Raw genomic sequence first — 16051 nt, forward strand, 5'->3', positions numbered from 1 at the left:
TAATTTACATTGGTCTCAATGGATACCTATTTAGTTGGAATCGAACCAAAATAAAATATCCTGATTTTAGATCTCTTTTTATTGGAACAAATTAGAATTGGGTCTTTTAGAATCAAATTAATTGAGAGCTGGAATCAATATAAATCGAAATCGATTAAGAAGTAAATTTTTGATCCATTAATTTGATAATCAAAACTTAAATCGATAGATACTAAAACCAACTAAATTTAATGATTCAGATTCCTTTAGGAGTAGAACCAGAACCAAAACATTGACACCAATAGAAACCAAAACCGATTAAATTTAATGCTTCTGTTCCTTTAGGAGCTGAACCATTGACATCTCACATTTCACAAAATATTTCATGTCACCATCAAAAGATATCATGTGTCCCAAGAAAGATTGAATTTTAGAGGGAAAAAAAAACATGGAAAAAGGAAACTGTCTTTGTTGAAATGCGTCAAATCTTTATAATAAAATGTAACGGCGTTCTTCCTAATGTTTATCCCCCCCCCCCCCCCCTAAGTGGAGATTGGGATTTAATCATGTCACGAATCTTGAGGAATAATTTCAACTTTATTCTTTTTCTCATTCTTTTACAAGAATACCTCTTCAATTTTATTGTATTTTCTCTTCTACCATTTTCCAATGATACTCCCTCACAACTTTTTCTGCTTTTACCCTTCTTTCACTTTTTTATTAATCTCCTTATGACCTTGTTATCTTCCCGTGGGTCCCTAATTCATTGGTAGGGTATTGAATCTAGAATCGATTGAAACCGAACCAGTTCTTGGTACTGTTTGCTTGTAGTTTGTGAAACGTAGCGAACTCAATGAACCGCTTTTTTTATATTCTTTTTTACATGCCCCTCCCTCCACATGTTGATAATGTTTGAGATATCCCCCTAAAATGTTAATTTGACAGCATGTCCCTTTGACCTTGGTCTTTATTAATAGATGATGAAAAATAACTAAAATCAACTTATTTGCTAATAAAGTAGAAAGTCCATCCAAATTGAACATTCCACCATCTTTACCAAATTTTCTTGGGTAAAACCCCAAATCTTAATCTTATATTTTTATGAAAATTAAATTAAAATAAGAAAAAAAAAAGACATAATATTTAAATTACCTAGTAAATGTAAATCAGCCTAACAAAATTGAACCAGATTCAACCGTGGTCTAACCGATTTGACAAATTTTTTGTACAATTGTGGATAAATTCACTCGATGGGCCTGCAAGGACTAAACCAGTGCTGGGAAATTAACTCATGGGCTTGTGTGAGAGGTACGCAAATCAAATGGCTAAGAATTTCTAATCAGATTGAATTTTGATTTGTGGTTTAGGAAGGACCGTGGGCCTATTTGAATGGTTCAATACATGAGAAATTCACTCATGGACCGAATTATTCACTCGTCCACAAGGGACCATGGGTCAAAAGCACAAACATGAGCTGGCCAAATGCAGCGTTCCAGAAGATTCTTTGAAACTTTCAAGTATGTTCTCTCAGTTTGGGGTTATTTTTCACCCACGTGTCTAATCGTGAGAAGGCACTTTATGTAAAGAAAATTTTCGCTGAAAATTATATAAGAATACTGATTTTCTAAAGTCTTTCTCTTTGTCAATGCTCGGCTGACGTGGCATGAATTTGGAATCATTAGATCTGTTTTGTATCCCAAGAAAAAAAGATGTATAATTCTGTGTCCATATCATGTCAGCGGAGCATTGACATTGAATACTTTCTACTTAGAAAATCATTATTCACTGTATAATGGACCCAGTTACTCATTTGCTTCTTTCGTTCATATAATAAATAGACACGTGTATACAGATTAGATATACGATGATGTAATATCAACCCCACTCTCAAGATACCTGTATTTTAAAATAATACATAACTTTGGTCTTCTCAGACAGACTAATTGAAAATGACCACTAAATGCCTTCCTTCAGGTTCTAAGGTTGGAGATAAGAATCTTAGCTTGATTTTGATACATTTCTCAAGGTTTTGGTAAATATTTGGGGTATCAATAAATCCATTGTTTTTAACCCCTCACCTCTATCCATTTCTACTTTAAAATTGAAATTTTTTGCTCTAGTGGTTTAAAGGTTGTTGAAGTAAATAGAATCTTATGGTCAAAAGGATAAGATAAAATTTTTACCCAAGAAGGTAAAGAGGACTGGTTTTGAGGGAAGTAAAATCAAAGGGGTTTTGAAGTTTTCACAACAGGCTGGAAGAAGAGGGCATTTAGATCATTTTTTTCATTAGTCTATTTGAAAAGACGGAAGTCAAGGAGTAATGTCGTCACTTTGAAAATATGGGCTACCTCAAAATGTGTAAAAATAAGACGATCTAGTACTCGTCGAAATGTGTAAATGTCACTGTGTATGTGAAGCTAATGCGACAAAACTTAAAAGGTCACAAGAAAGTAAGTATATCGTGTAGGTTGTAGAGTCTTCGATTGTATTTAGTGGTTAATGTGAAGCCACGTCCATGTTGCCTTAAATGCTTGGTTGGTGGAAGAAGGCGACGTGGATGGACTTATAACCAACGCACTCATAGCCTTTAATGCCTATAAATATACAGCTCCTTCACTCTTTTAACTCATAACTTGAAAACCATCGAACACCTCATCCTACTATATTATTCTACTACAAGTAACTCTTCTTCAATGGCTTCAACAGCATCTGTGCAATCCATCTTCTCAAGCTCCATGACAGGTGTCATGCATAGAAGTAGTAGGCCAAACCTAACTCTCCCATCCACGTTCGTGCCACGTCAGAAAAGAACAGTCCGTTGCATGGCTGAGGAACAGCAGCAGGAGCAGCCAACAGTAACACCCATAACAAATCCTACACCGCCACCACAGACTCGTCCCCCTCCTCCACCTAAACCAAAGGTTTGTAGTTATTGAATCATTTTTAAAAAGCACTTTTCAAGGTTTTTTAAAAGCACTTTTAAGTAACTTATTATGTTTCTGTACAACTGCATGCAGGTTAGCACGAATTTTTCGGATGTGTTGGCATTTAGTGGACCCGCACCAGAGAGGATCAACGGTAGACTTGCGATGATAGGATTTGTTGCTGCTATGGCAGTTGAGGTAGCGAAAGGTGAAGATGTGGCAGCACAGTTGGCTAATGGAGGGATACCGTGGTTCTTAGGGACGACTGTCGTCCTGTCCCTCGCCTCCTTGATACCTTTGTTTCAAGGTGTTAGTGTTGAGTCAAAATCAGGAGGACTTTTTACTTCTGATGCAGAAATGTGGAACGGTAGATTTGCGATGTTGGGTTTGGTAGCTTTGGTCTTCACTGAGTTTGTGAAGGGTGGGGCCCTTGTGTAAGGGACCACATCATCTCTGATGTGTTTAATCATGATTAAAGGTTTTGTATGATTGTACGGCGTTCGAAATTGTAGATCTCTAAATAGGTATTTGTTGACGTAAACTTTACTCGCTTAACTTGTAAGAGAGAAAAAGAATAGAAATGAAAATTTCACTTTAAACCAATTATTTCGGTTCATGATTAAATCTCATATAATAATAGATCTGTTATTGGCACCCAAACTTTTACCTATTACACCCCCAATTTCTTAAATTATTTGTCACACCCCAATTATACATTTTGGCATCCCAAACTTTAACTTCTTTATCAACTATTTATTTATTTAATTTATTTTTATATGTTTTATTTATATGAAATATTACCATTTAAAATTTGCAATTAATCAAATCCTTTAGAGAGTCATATTATTTATATGAATATATTCCATAAATACATTTTATATGTATTTTTTTTTTTTTTTTGTTTTATAAAAAAAGGTAAATATTTTATTATTATTATTATTGTTGTTGTTGTTGTTATTAATTTATTATGCAAAAACAATTTTATGAAACTTCCCTCACAAACCTTGCTTTTACTAATATCACTCATATATTTTTAAATGAAAAAATTACCCCCCTGAACCAATAATTTTCTGATTTGCATCCGCACCAGCTTTTTATTATATCATTACTTAAATTAAATGGGGTGTGCAAGGGAAGGACCAACCATTCTTGACTTTTCATTATCACCTCTCATTTTTTCAAATATGATTAAAATCCAAATTCTACCATATTTTTCCCCTTTACTCCCTATAACTGGCCTATCCTTATTGGCTGCCTAACAATTTAATTAATTGAGTTGTTATAATAAGAATATGGTGTTTCTATATAAGCTCTCAACATATAAGAAATTGTTCTGTTGTGGACTCTAAATCAAGCAAGTGTTTATTTGTTTTTAATTACCTCGTAATACGGAGGCTATAATAGCACTTGAAAAGAGTATGAGCCCACAATTAAGCCGCCGCACATTTTTATCTCAATTCTTTACAAATATTACAAATTGGATGCCAATTATTGTCGATCACTGCTAATAATGAAAGTACCTCAATATCAATAGGATTCTAATTTGGAAATTTCAGTTGTAATTGAAACCTACTAATTTAAAGAAAGCTTCTAAAACTTTAAGAAAGCTCCTAAATCCTCTTTTCTCATCTATAAACGTGATTGATTTTATCCAAATGAGAGAGAGAAGATTTGGATTCAAAATGGTCACAATGTTACTAAAGTGTAGAATTAAAAGTTATAATAAAAATCCAAAGAATTAACTATGTACAAATTACCATGGAAGCTACAATCCTTACTTTCTAGGTTACTTGATAAAAAAATAATAGAGATTATTATTCGAAAGAACTATGATTAAATGAAGGTGCAATCTGAGGGAAGTGGTAAATCTAACAGTTTATTTGTTGATAAGTATAATTTTAATTCTAAGAAAGGGGAAGAATGTACAAAGGTAGTCTAGGTGACCAACCTTATAAAAAAAGAGAAGAAAAAGAAAATCTAGGACTCTCATTTAAACATAATCAACAACAACAACAACAAAAAACCCTTAAAACACAAGGAAAAATTTGCTCACAAAAAAAAATAATCACCCCCAATATGCTAATTATGATCTCCTAATAAGAAGAATTATTTTCTTGAAAAACTCTCTCATTTCTCTCCAACCAAATCTCTCAAAGCACTACTAAAGTTAGGATACTCCACAAGATCTTCTTTCTCCCAATGAACATAATTAGATTCCAACTTTGAAGAAAAGACAAGACAGAATTTGAGCACAATTAACTTAAGCCAAAGGGTAAAAATAAGAAGTCCCATATGGACGAAGATAGCAGGCAATGCAACAAGATGTGGAACAAGAACTCCCCACTTGATTTACATAAAGAACAAAAGTTTGGGATTACAAAACATCTTTTAATGAGGTGATCTAAAGTAAGAATTTTGATATGAAACACCAACTAAATGAAGAACACTTTAAATGACACTTTTGTGGCCCAAATATGTGAGGAGGAGAATTCAACTAAAGGGAGAAGGATCCACAAAGTTGAGAAAAATATTTCACAAAAAATAGTTACCTTTGGTATAAATCCACTCCCGCCTATCTAATTCGGATAGCTCCCTTGGATTGATCTCAAGCTGGTTAGTTAAGTTTGTCAGCTCCTAGATCTCTCAATCGTTGAAAACACTTCTAAAACCCAAATCCCATAAGGAGCATTCCCAATGAGATTTAAGAAGACTGCAATTGACAAATTCTTTTTCTTTGATAACGTGTAAAGTTGTTGGAATTGGAGGCAAAGAGGTATAACACCACACCACCAGTCCTCCCAAATTTTCATTTTGTCGCACCTCGCCACTATAAATCTAATTAATTTCCTAAATTTTGAGCACACTCTCATGACCTCCTCACTCTCCCATCCATTTAATTTCTACCCATATTTTGTCTTAATCACCCTTCTCCAAAGACTTGATCATTCATCCCCAAACCTCCACAACTACTTTTCTAGTAAATTCGAATTTAATATCCTAAAACCCATAATGCCCAAAACCCCCTTCTTTCTTTGGAGCACAAATCAACTTTCACTTAGCTAAGTGAAATTTCTTATTCCCATCCTTGTCATTCCATTGGAATTCTCTAATCAACTTTTCTAACCGCTCTTCAATACACATAGGAATGGAGAACATAGATAAGTGGTATATCAAAATGCTTGTCAATATCCTTTTAATCAAAGTTAGTTTCCTTCCGTTAGATAGATATTTTACTTTCTAAGAACATAATCGTTTTTTCCATCCTTTCAACCACCAGTTCCCAAATAGCCTTGCTCCTATATGTTATTCCTAAGGAAAGACCAAGATAATTCATCAATAAGTGATTCTTCTGGTAACTAAACATGGTGGCCCACCTAAAAGTTTTGGAACCTCTCGTACGCCAAACAGTTTGGACTTTCTTAGATTGATTGGTTGCCCATAAATCGCCTTGAAGCAACATAACATATCCCTTAACAATTTTACCTAATCTATTGAGGCATCTAAGAAGACGCCCAAGGTATCCTTTTGTAAATTGTAGGTGCGACCCTTGTAGACCATCCACCCCACTACGAAAGCCAAACAAGGCCCCTATGTTGGATTCTCTTATCAAGACTCTACCCAATGCCTCTACTAAAATAATACACAACAAAGGTGATAGGGGATCACCTTCCCTCAAGCCTCAGAAACTCTTAAAGAATTCAGTTGGACTCTAATTTACTAGGATTGAGAAAGATGTCGAAGACACACACTTTGGACATAGGCTATCTTCAAACGAAACCCAAGGGTTGCTGAGATGGACGTAACACACCTCAATGAAGCGAAGGTCTTGAGTTCGAGGTGAGATGGTCAAACTTGGATTGATTGTGGATTACACTCTTGAGGATTGGGAAAGCAAAATAGTCAAAACATTAAGAAGGGAAGAAAAGAAAGTGGAGAGTCAAAAAGAACACTAAACTATTGTCAAACTTGGATAAATCATAGATTTCATTCTCATTATTTGAAACAGCAAGATGATCAAATGGATCTTACCTCCACGTGGCACCCTAGAGCATGTTAAGTTTCCAAGTGGATGTTGAACAAAAAATTCTAAGAACTCTAAAAAATATATATAAAAATATTTTTCACCATATATGTGTGTGTGTATTTGAAAGACATCTAAAATTGACAACAATTTTTACACAACCACTTGGATGCTATATGTTCATTGTGTAAAGATATTTCTGAAAAAAAAATAAGAACAAATATAAATTTAAAAACCTACTTTAGATTGGCAAGTATGGTCAATCCCCTAAGGAATGGGGGACTAATATTCTAGGATTTAGAATCCAAAGGAAAAATGGTTTGATTTTTGGAGAAAAATTAAAAACTAATTAAATTAACTAAAAATTCTGAATTGGACAACATCTAAGGAGACTAAATCCACCTTGGATATTTAATTTAATTTAATTCATTTTTGGATAACTCAAATCAAGAAATCGGTAAAGGTTCTTGATTCAAAAAGTTTAACAATAAAAACTCATTTTTTTAAATAAATCTAAGAATTGATTATGATTTCATTTCTTTCAAAAATTTTATCATCCAATGATCTTACAATATAGCGAGCATCCGATATAATGAATTTTTTCAATAGTAACTGATCACATCCAAGATGAGGGAAAAAGGAAAAAAGAAATAACAAAATTTTAGCAATAAGGATTGTTGAAGAGAAATCTATTAAGAACTTTGAAAATATACTAGAACTTTAAAATTAAAATTAAAATTAAAATTAATTAAACATCTTGACTTCATCAATCTCCTTAGATTGAGAGATTAGTCAATACTTATTCTAGAAAATTTACAAGTAAATAGATAGAAAATAACTTATCTTTTATTGATATCTGAAATAAAAATGCAACAAATACTTGTCTTTCAATTTGTAGAAAATATAACTAAAATCTAATATAAAAAGAGAAGAAAAAGAGATTAAGAGAGGAGCGAGAGACAAAAGAGTACGCCAAGAGAGAATCCAAAAACTGAGAGAGTTAATATATTTTTATAGATAAAAACTAGGGTTGATAAGGCAACACGTTTTCGCTATTTTTTCATTTGAATTAAATCTTCTATGTGAAATAGAATTATCTTCCCATCTCAATTAGTGTTCTAACCTCACTGACCTTGATCCGTTTTAATAACCAAGTAAAAACGTTATGTTCAAGATAGTAAAATGTGATAGACTTGGAGTCTCTGCCTTGTTATATGTTTTTGATCCCACTCAAAGTTCGGATTAACTTTATTACATGAAATACAAATTCCACTGAATTAATTTTCTAATACTAATATCTCATCCTATTTCGATAAGTGAGTCAAAAGTTATGGTTAAAACGGTATGAACTAGCAGATTTAGAACTTGATCCTATCAATCTGGAATCATTGAATCTCTTGGATCATGCTTTGACTTTGATAATTTACTTTTGACTTTGGTAGTTGTTTCACTTTTTGATTATTTAATTCCCATATATTTTACCTACAAGAAATAGACATATAATTAAACCCTAGAAATTCATGAAAATACATATAATTTAATTAATAAAATATAATTTATATTGACTTAACTATTATGCATGATTTTATGAAGAAATCGTAGTTATTAAGTTAGAAAACCTTGATTTTTTTATTTTAACTTTTTCACTAATTTGACTTTTGTTTCTTTTAAATCTTTTCACTGCATTCTGCATTCCATATTTTAAATTTATTTTATCAAATTTTTTTCATGACACATTTTTTTAAAGCAGGTAGTCCTTCTCGAGATATCCAGTATAATCTTAAGGTTGTTGTCCAATATGTAGATCCCCCATTCTATTTTTCATTTTATCAAGTTCAACATTAGCCAGATTAGTCAACATGTATATATTTCGATGCAACAACAAGATATTATTTGTAACAAGCAGTGTTAATAATGAATTTGCCTCCTTTCGTCAAGCTGCTACACCAATGTGGTACTTGTTAAATATCCTCCATTAATGCTCAAGTTAAAACCAAAACAACAGAAAGTAATGTTTATAAGATTGAACTACCACCTCATGGCTCCTTCCCTTCTTTATAGGTCAATTCATTTCCGTAATTCCCACCTTGGACATGCAACCCGTTTCGTTATTGAAGGAGATTTGTCCTTATCCTCTCCTGAACCTTTGGGTTAGATAAAGGAAAGCCTTTACGAGATTGGAAGTTATATATTCTGAAAAGAATGTGATTAATATGTTCAATTACTCCAAGATTCTTGGGATACTTTTATAGTCTGATTGGAGGAATACACTTCCTAACTATCTCATATACATTTAGATTCAACTAAACATAATTTTTTTGTTAAATAAATTGGATTAAAAGATGACCTATCATGAGATATTATTTTTATTTTAAAAAAATATTTAAATCGTTAAAAGTTAATTATTTTTATCAAAACATACAAAAATAAAATTTACTCAAATGAGATTACTAAACTTGGGTGAGATTTAAAAAATGTGAACAACCCAACCTTATACAAGTCAACATGAAAAACCATTCACATAAACCATCTCATTCGTTCACAAATGATACGAAGATGACTCGGACGAATCATCTTATTCTCCAACAATTCTAGTATGATTGCATTGCTTTTCAAACAACCCATGCCCTTAGTTTTCTCAAAGAGACTAATCGAAAATGACCTAAATGCCTCCATCTCCAACCTCTGTCTAGAAAAAACACCTATTGTAAAAGTCTTTGATTTTTTTTTTCTCAAAAGTTCAACTTTTCCCCAGACAACCTACATTTTCCTTGAGGTTCTAAGCTTGGAGATAATAGTCTTAGCTTGATTTTGATATACTTCTCAAGGTTTTGGTAAATATTTTGGACACCAATAAATCCATTGTTTACAACCTATCGTTGTCCTTTTTCTACTTTTAAAATTCCTTTTATGTTCTAATGGTTTAAAGGTTGTTGAAGTACATAGAATCTTATGGTCGAAGCATAGGATAAAATTTTTACCAAAAAAGGTTTAGATGCCTGGTTTTGAGGGAAGTAAAATCTAGAGGTTTGAAAGTTTTGATTACAAGTTTGAAGAAAAGAGCATTTGGATCATTTTTCCTTAGTTTATTTGCAAAGACGAAGGTCAATGAGTAACGTCATCACTTTGAAAACATGGGGTATCTCAAATGTGTCAAAATAAGATTATCTAGTACTCGTCAAAATGTGAGAATGTCACTGTGGAAGTGAAGCTAATACGACAAAACTTAAATAGTTATGAGAAAGGAGTTCGGATCCTATGCACCCAGGGTGGAGGAACACCTCAATACATGACACGTCAACCACATTTCAAGGAAATTTTGAAAAGGAGATATTTCCAGCTTTAGTTCCTTGAAATATGGCTAACGTGGCATGTATTGAAGTGTGGGAAGAAGGTTTTATTCCTCCATCCTAGGTGCACACAATCTGGATTACACAAGAAAGTATATCATGTAGGCTGTAGAGTCTTCAATTGTATTTAGTAGTTAGAGTCCAGACCCTATGCATCCAAGGTGGAGGAATGAAATCCTCCTCCCATGGAAACGAATCCTTTGTAGTACCTTGCAGCACAAATCCTATGGATGAGAGAGAACTATCTTAGATATAATTAAAAAAAAATTAACATCTAAGTTTTTTGTGATCATGATTTAGATCTAATTTTAAAAAAAATTCAAAAAACAATTTTTTCTTCTAGATTCATATCTTAGAAAATGAATGACTATTGAACACTCAATATTTTAAATGTAGAATCTAAGAGTGACTTATGTGGCATTCTTTCAATCGTTGGATCTGTGCAACATGGTGCTATAGGAATTGTGTGCTATAGAGGATCAGCTTCCTCCTCCCACACCTCAATACATGCTAAATTAATTACATTTCATTTAATTAGACTTTAAAATATCTCCTTTACTTTGAATAGCACCTTAGGTGGCATGTATTGAGTTGTAGGAGGAGTCCTCCACCCAGGGTGGACACGATCTGGATTCTTAGTAGTTAATGTGAAGCCACGTCCATTGTTGTCTTAAATGCGACGTGGACGGACTTATAACCACCACACAACTTGCCTTTGATACCTATAAATATAGCTTCTAGAGTTACTTAACTCATAACTTCAGAACTCTCGAACACTTCGTCCTACCATATTATTCTACTTTCAGAAATTCAAATGGCTTCATCAGCATCTGTGCATTCCATATTCTCAAGCAGCATGACACATGTCATGCATAGAAGCAGTAAGCCAAACCTAACACTCCCATCCACATTCGTGCCAAGTCAGAAACGAACAGTCCGTTGCATGGCTGAGGTATTGTAGATTATAAACTACTTTTCGTTATATTTCATGAGAAATGATTCCCTGCATCTAACGGTTGAGAAATGATTTACCTGTGCAGCCAACAGTAACACCTCCTCCCCCTAAACCAAAGGTAGGTAGTAATAGAATCACTTTTAAAAAGCACTTGTCCAGGTTTTCCAAAAGCACTTTTAAGTGACTTATGTTTCTGTACAACTCTGCGTGCAGGATAGCAAGAAGTTTTTGGATGTGTTTGCATTTAGTGGGCCCGCACCAGAGAGGATCAACGGTAGACTTGCGATGATAGGATTTGTTGCTGCGATGGCAGTTGAGGTAACGAAAGGTGAAGATGTGGCAGCACAGTTGGCTAATGGAGGGATACCGTGGTTCTTAGGGACGACTGTGGTCCTGTCCCTGGCCTCTTTGATACCTTTGTTGCAAGGTATGAGTGTGGAATCCAAATCAGAAGGAGTGATGACTTCTGATGCAGAAATGTGGAACGGTAGATTTGCGATGTTGGGTTTGGTGGCATTGGTCTTCACTGAGTTTGTGAAGGGTGGGGCCCTTGTGTAAGGTCCCACATCACCTCTGATATGTTTAATCATGATTAAGGATTTTCTATGATTGTACGAAGTTGGAAAGTATAATTCTCCTCTAATCTAAATAATAGGTATTTGTTTACGTATGTATACTTTACTAGCTTGTTGTAAGAGAGAAAAGAATAGAAATGAAAATTTTACTGTAAAGTTTATACCAATTACTTCTGCTTATGATAAAAACTCATAGAATAAGAGATCTGCTATAGGGAATCCAACTTTTACTTATTACAACCCAATTTCTCAAATTATTATCACACCCCAGTTAAAGATTAAAACACTCTTCAAACATTATAAAGGTTTACTTATTATGCTCTTTAAATTATAATCTCAACATCACATAACATTACACCCGCTTCAAACAATTTCAGAACTTGTTTACAATCATGATTTGGTTCCTTTAAAATCGTAAATCCGAAAAATAGAAATCTTAAAATAAAGCTTTATTGGCACCCCAACATTTTCTTATAAGTAATATCTATATGAAATACTACCATTTAAAATTGGGTAATTATAAAAGCACCCCATGAATTAATAAGGACAACCCACACCGTAGCTGAATTTTTTTGTAAATCAGTTTTGTAATTCTATTAAAACTGATTTACAAAAAAAAAAAAAAAAATGGATGATTTACGGTTCACGAAGTTGTTTTGATGGGATTAGAAATTTCGGAATGGGTTGATTTTTGGTGAGGATGATCTCCTCATCATAAAGATCATCTTTATCAAAATCAGCTCATTTTGAAACTTTTAACCCATATAAGACAAAACAATTTGGCTATGGTGTGGGTTGCCTTATTAATTTGTGTACTAGTTTTATAATTACCCTTTAAAATTTGTATTAATACAAATCCTTTTAATATTCATATTATTTGTATATATTCCGCAAATACATTTTATATGTATATATATGTATATATTTTATTATTTTTATTATGCAGTAGCAATTTTATAAAGAATTCTTTATCGGGTACACCCGAGAACCAAATATTGTCTATTTGCATATACACCCTAAAGTTGGAATAATTGCCCCTCAAACCTTGCCTTACTAAAATAATAAATAAATAAATAAATAACCATCCCAATATGTTAATGATGATCTCGTAATAAGAAGACTCATTTTCTTGAAAAACTCTCTTATTTCTCTCCAACCAAATCCCCCTACACACCGTTAAAGGTAGGATACTCCACAAGATCTTCTTTCTCCCAACAAACATAACTAGGTCCCAACTTTGAAGAAAAGACAAGATCTAATTCAAACACAACTAACTTAAGTCAAAGAGTAAAAATAAGTGGTCCCATATGGACGAGGATATCGGGCAATACAACAAGATGTGGGCCAAAGACTCCCCACTTAATTTATACAAAAAATAAAAGTTTTGGGTTATAAAACATCTTTTAATAAAGTGATCTAGAGTAAGAATTTTGGCATGGGATGCCAACTAAATGAGGAACACATTAGATGGATTTTTGTGGCCTAAATAAGTGAGAAGAGAAATACAACAAAAGGGAGTAGAATCCAACAAAGTAGAGCAAAAAGATTTCACAGAAAAATAGTTACCTTTGGTACAAATCCACTCCTACCTATCTAACCCTAATAGCTATCTTGGATTGATCTCAAGCTGGTTAGTTAAGTTTGCAAGGTCCTAGATCTCTCAGTCATTGAAAACCCTTATAAAATCCCAAATTCCATGAGGGGCCACTCCTAGTAAGGTTCAAGAAGATTGCATTCGACAAATTCTTTTTCCTTGACAAAGTGTAAAGCTGTGGGAATTGAAGGCAAAGAGGTATAATGCCACACCACCAATCCTCCAAAAATTTGATTTTGTCATCCCTCCCCAAGCAAGCCTGTAAAAATGATCGTACACCACAAACGTATCTAACAAACAAGTAAACAAAGCAACATAAGGTAAAACTCGGAGGCAACTTTGTTGATATAATATTGAGATTACACGGTGTAACACATAGGTGTGTTAAAAAGTAATAGATGTTCCTATGACACGTGGGACTCCACGTAGTTTGGCTCGAAGGCTTCAATCAACGTGGGTGTAGGCCGGGGATTGGGAAGCACACAAAAGATGTCACTAAAATATTTTTGATTTATAACGGTGTTTTATAACAGCGGATAATTTTATTCGTCGCTATATATACATTTATTGCAGCGGATATATTTATCCGCCTCTATAGATATATATTTTTGCAGCGGATAATTGTATCCGTCGCTAGAGGGACCTACACAAACCCAGAAAATTCACACTAATAGTTTTCTGTTTATTCAGGCTCATATAGCAGCGGACAAATAAATCTGCCACTAAAAAATCAAATTTTTTTAATATAAAAAACTCACTTTAGTATAGGTTCTCCCCTATGAATTTTTTTAAATTGAATATAGCAGCGGATGATATTTTCCGCAGCCGTAGAGTCCAATTTCTTATTAAAAAAAGTGTTTTTAAATGGAGTATAGCAGCGGATGGTATTGTCCGCAGCTGTAGAGTTCAATTTTTCTATTAAAAAATCTCGTTTTAGTGAGTTCTTTCTATCAATTTTTGTTAAATTAAATATAATAGCAGATTATATTTTTCATAGCAGTAGAGTGAAATTTTTTATTAAAAATCTCGTTTTAGTGTGCACGGCCAAAATTTTGAAATTGAGTATAGCAGCGGATTGTATTTTTCGAAATTATAGAAGTCAATTTTTCTATTAAAAAAGTCGTTTTAGTGAGTTCTTTTTATCAAATTTTTTTAAAATTTAATATAACAACGGATTATAGGTTCCACAGTTGTAGAGACTACAATATTGGATCTGTACCGTCGATTTATAGCAGCGGAGGAAAATTTCTGCTACAGTATGGTGGTTTTTTGTAGCGGATAATTTGATCCATTGTGATAGGGACACATTCGTATTTCGATCTATCTACAAATGGCAGCGGAAACAAAATCCGTCTGTAAAAATTTCTCAACCTTGCGGAAAGAATAGTGCGCGAAATTAAAATTTTTTCCGTCTTCCCTCTCATTTTCCCTCCTCGTTCCTTCGTTTCTGTCACTCTCTCGTTTTCTCTCTTCGTCTCTGCCACTCTCTCTCGTTTTCTCTCATTCTGTTGGTGCTTGTCACTACGTGAAAACTTGTTAAATTCGAATATTTCTAGGTTTTCATTTATAAGTAAAGAGATAACAACAGAACCTAGATCTGTATTCATCTATCTCTCGATCTCCTATCTTTTTCACATTCTCCGCTTGTGTCATTCTCCTTCAATTTTTCTCATAGCTTCTCTCCTGGTCTCATTTCTTTCTTGATCTCCTTTGATCTGTCTCTCATTCTCTGTCTCGATCTCTCTCATTCTTCGTCTCAATCTCTTTTGATTTCTCTCTCTCATTTTCCCTCTCTTGATCTCATCTTTGTCATGATATCTCGGTCTAATCTCCTCTGAGAAACGAAGGGAATAGAGAAAATCTCTCTCTCTTTGTAAAAAAAATTTGGAGTCTTCGAGAGAAACATGAGCTTCTTGTTTGTCTTCAAGAGTTCCAGATCGATTGGATGAAATTCTACTAACAGAGGTAAGGATTTCAAGTTCGGATTCAAAATTTTTATTTTTATTTTTTATTGTAGACTTAATTTCACATTTTCTTCATACTTTGTGAAATTCAGATCGTTTAGAAGTTCTTTTAAGAAAATTGAGAGTTTGAGCCCAAATTCACAACTTATCCTAAGTTGTTTTTGTTTTCTATTTTTCAAAATTTCAGATCGAATAGATCCAATTTATTTTGCTTAAATTTTGAATACGAAACTCTTTATAGTTTTTTTGACAATATTTATACATTTGATATGAGCGTGTATACGCACTTTCACATGAAACATGGCAAGTCCTAGAACAAGATTTGTCAAAATTTTTGGTCTTTGGCATTTCTGAAGTATTAATAAAGGGTGTGTTAACACATGAATATGTAGCTTAAATGTTTATTGAACAATTTGGGTAAAATATTTAAGAAAAAATAGTGTATAACCATGAACATTGAGAATCCTAGGCAAATTAAACATAAGAAGCTAATGTTGGAATTGTGCAGTAAAAGTAATGTGAGTGTGGGACTGATTAAGGCATCTACCATAAACTAGGTATGAAGGAGTTAAAATTATGCCCAGAGACGAATAATTGGGTACTGCATGACTGTAGGATAGCACTGCTTTCTTTTCAGTCTGTATAGCAAATGAGTTAGAACCTTTTCATCCTATAATCATTACCACAAC

General features: G+C 33.4%; 3 protein-coding genes across 10 annotated transcripts in view; all 3 read left to right on the forward strand.

Annotated features, from left to right (window-relative positions):
• The first annotated feature begins 2597 nt into the window (after window positions 1-2597).
• On the forward strand, window positions 2598-3506 carry LOC147404442 (early light-induced protein 1, chloroplastic-like). Its single transcript, XM_086440381.1, has 2 exons — window positions 2598-2900; window positions 2997-3506. Exons 1-2 carry the CDS (start codon window positions 2673-2675, stop codon window positions 3339-3341), a joined length of 573 nt encoding a protein of 190 aa, XP_086296507.1. The 5' UTR covers window positions 2598-2672; the 3' UTR covers window positions 3342-3506.
• Window positions 3507-11043: 7537 nt separating this feature from the next.
• Window positions 11044-11965, forward strand: LOC147404443 (early light-induced protein, chloroplastic-like). Its single transcript, XM_086437740.1, has 3 exons — window positions 11044-11226; window positions 11315-11347; window positions 11443-11965. The coding sequence occupies exons 1-3, from the start codon at window positions 11089-11091 to the stop codon at window positions 11785-11787; spliced, it is 516 nt and encodes a 171-aa protein (XP_086293866.1). The 5' UTR covers window positions 11044-11088; the 3' UTR covers window positions 11788-11965.
• A 2750-nt stretch (window positions 11966-14715) lies between these two features.
• Window positions 14716-16051, forward strand: part of LOC147404444 (kinesin-like protein KIN-5D) — a 28977-nt gene continuing 27641 nt past the window's right edge. For 6 of the 8 annotated variants that reach the window (XM_086440382.1, XM_086440387.1, XM_086440383.1 and 3 more), the window contains exon 1: window positions 14725-15363. The gene's annotated coding sequence lies outside the window, so the exon portion shown is untranslated. Of the gene's footprint in view, window positions 15364-16051 lie in introns of all 8 variants that reach the window. The other 2 variants (XR_015177761.1, XM_086440388.1) reach the window with 1 other exon arrangement.

This window comes from Akebia trifoliata, chromosome 4 (genome assembly GCF_017979445.1).
Source record: "Akebia trifoliata isolate Shusen 1 chromosome 4, ASM1797944v1, whole genome shotgun sequence".
In the NCBI taxonomy this organism is placed as follows: Eukaryota; Viridiplantae; Streptophyta; class Magnoliopsida; order Ranunculales; family Lardizabalaceae; genus Akebia; species Akebia trifoliata.

Excerpts from the sequence above, each read along its gene's own strand:
- LOC147404442 (XM_086440381.1), top strand. The coding sequence starts at position 2,673 with ATGGCTTCAACAGCATCTGTGCAATCCATCTTCTCAAGCTCCATGACA. Across the intron at positions 2,901-2,996 it reads CTCCTCCACCTAAACCAAAG|GTTAGCACGAATTTTTCGGA; the intron begins GTTTGTAGTTAT and ends AACTGCATGCAG.
- LOC147404443 (XM_086437740.1), top strand. The coding sequence starts at position 11,089 with ATGGCTTCATCAGCATCTGTGCATTCCATATTCTCAAGCAGCATGACA. Across the intron at positions 11,227-11,314 it reads CAGTCCGTTGCATGGCTGAG|CCAACAGTAACACCTCCTCC; the intron begins GTATTGTAGATT and ends TTACCTGTGCAG. Across the intron at positions 11,348-11,442 it reads CTCCTCCCCCTAAACCAAAG|GATAGCAAGAAGTTTTTGGA; the intron begins GTAGGTAGTAAT and ends CTCTGCGTGCAG.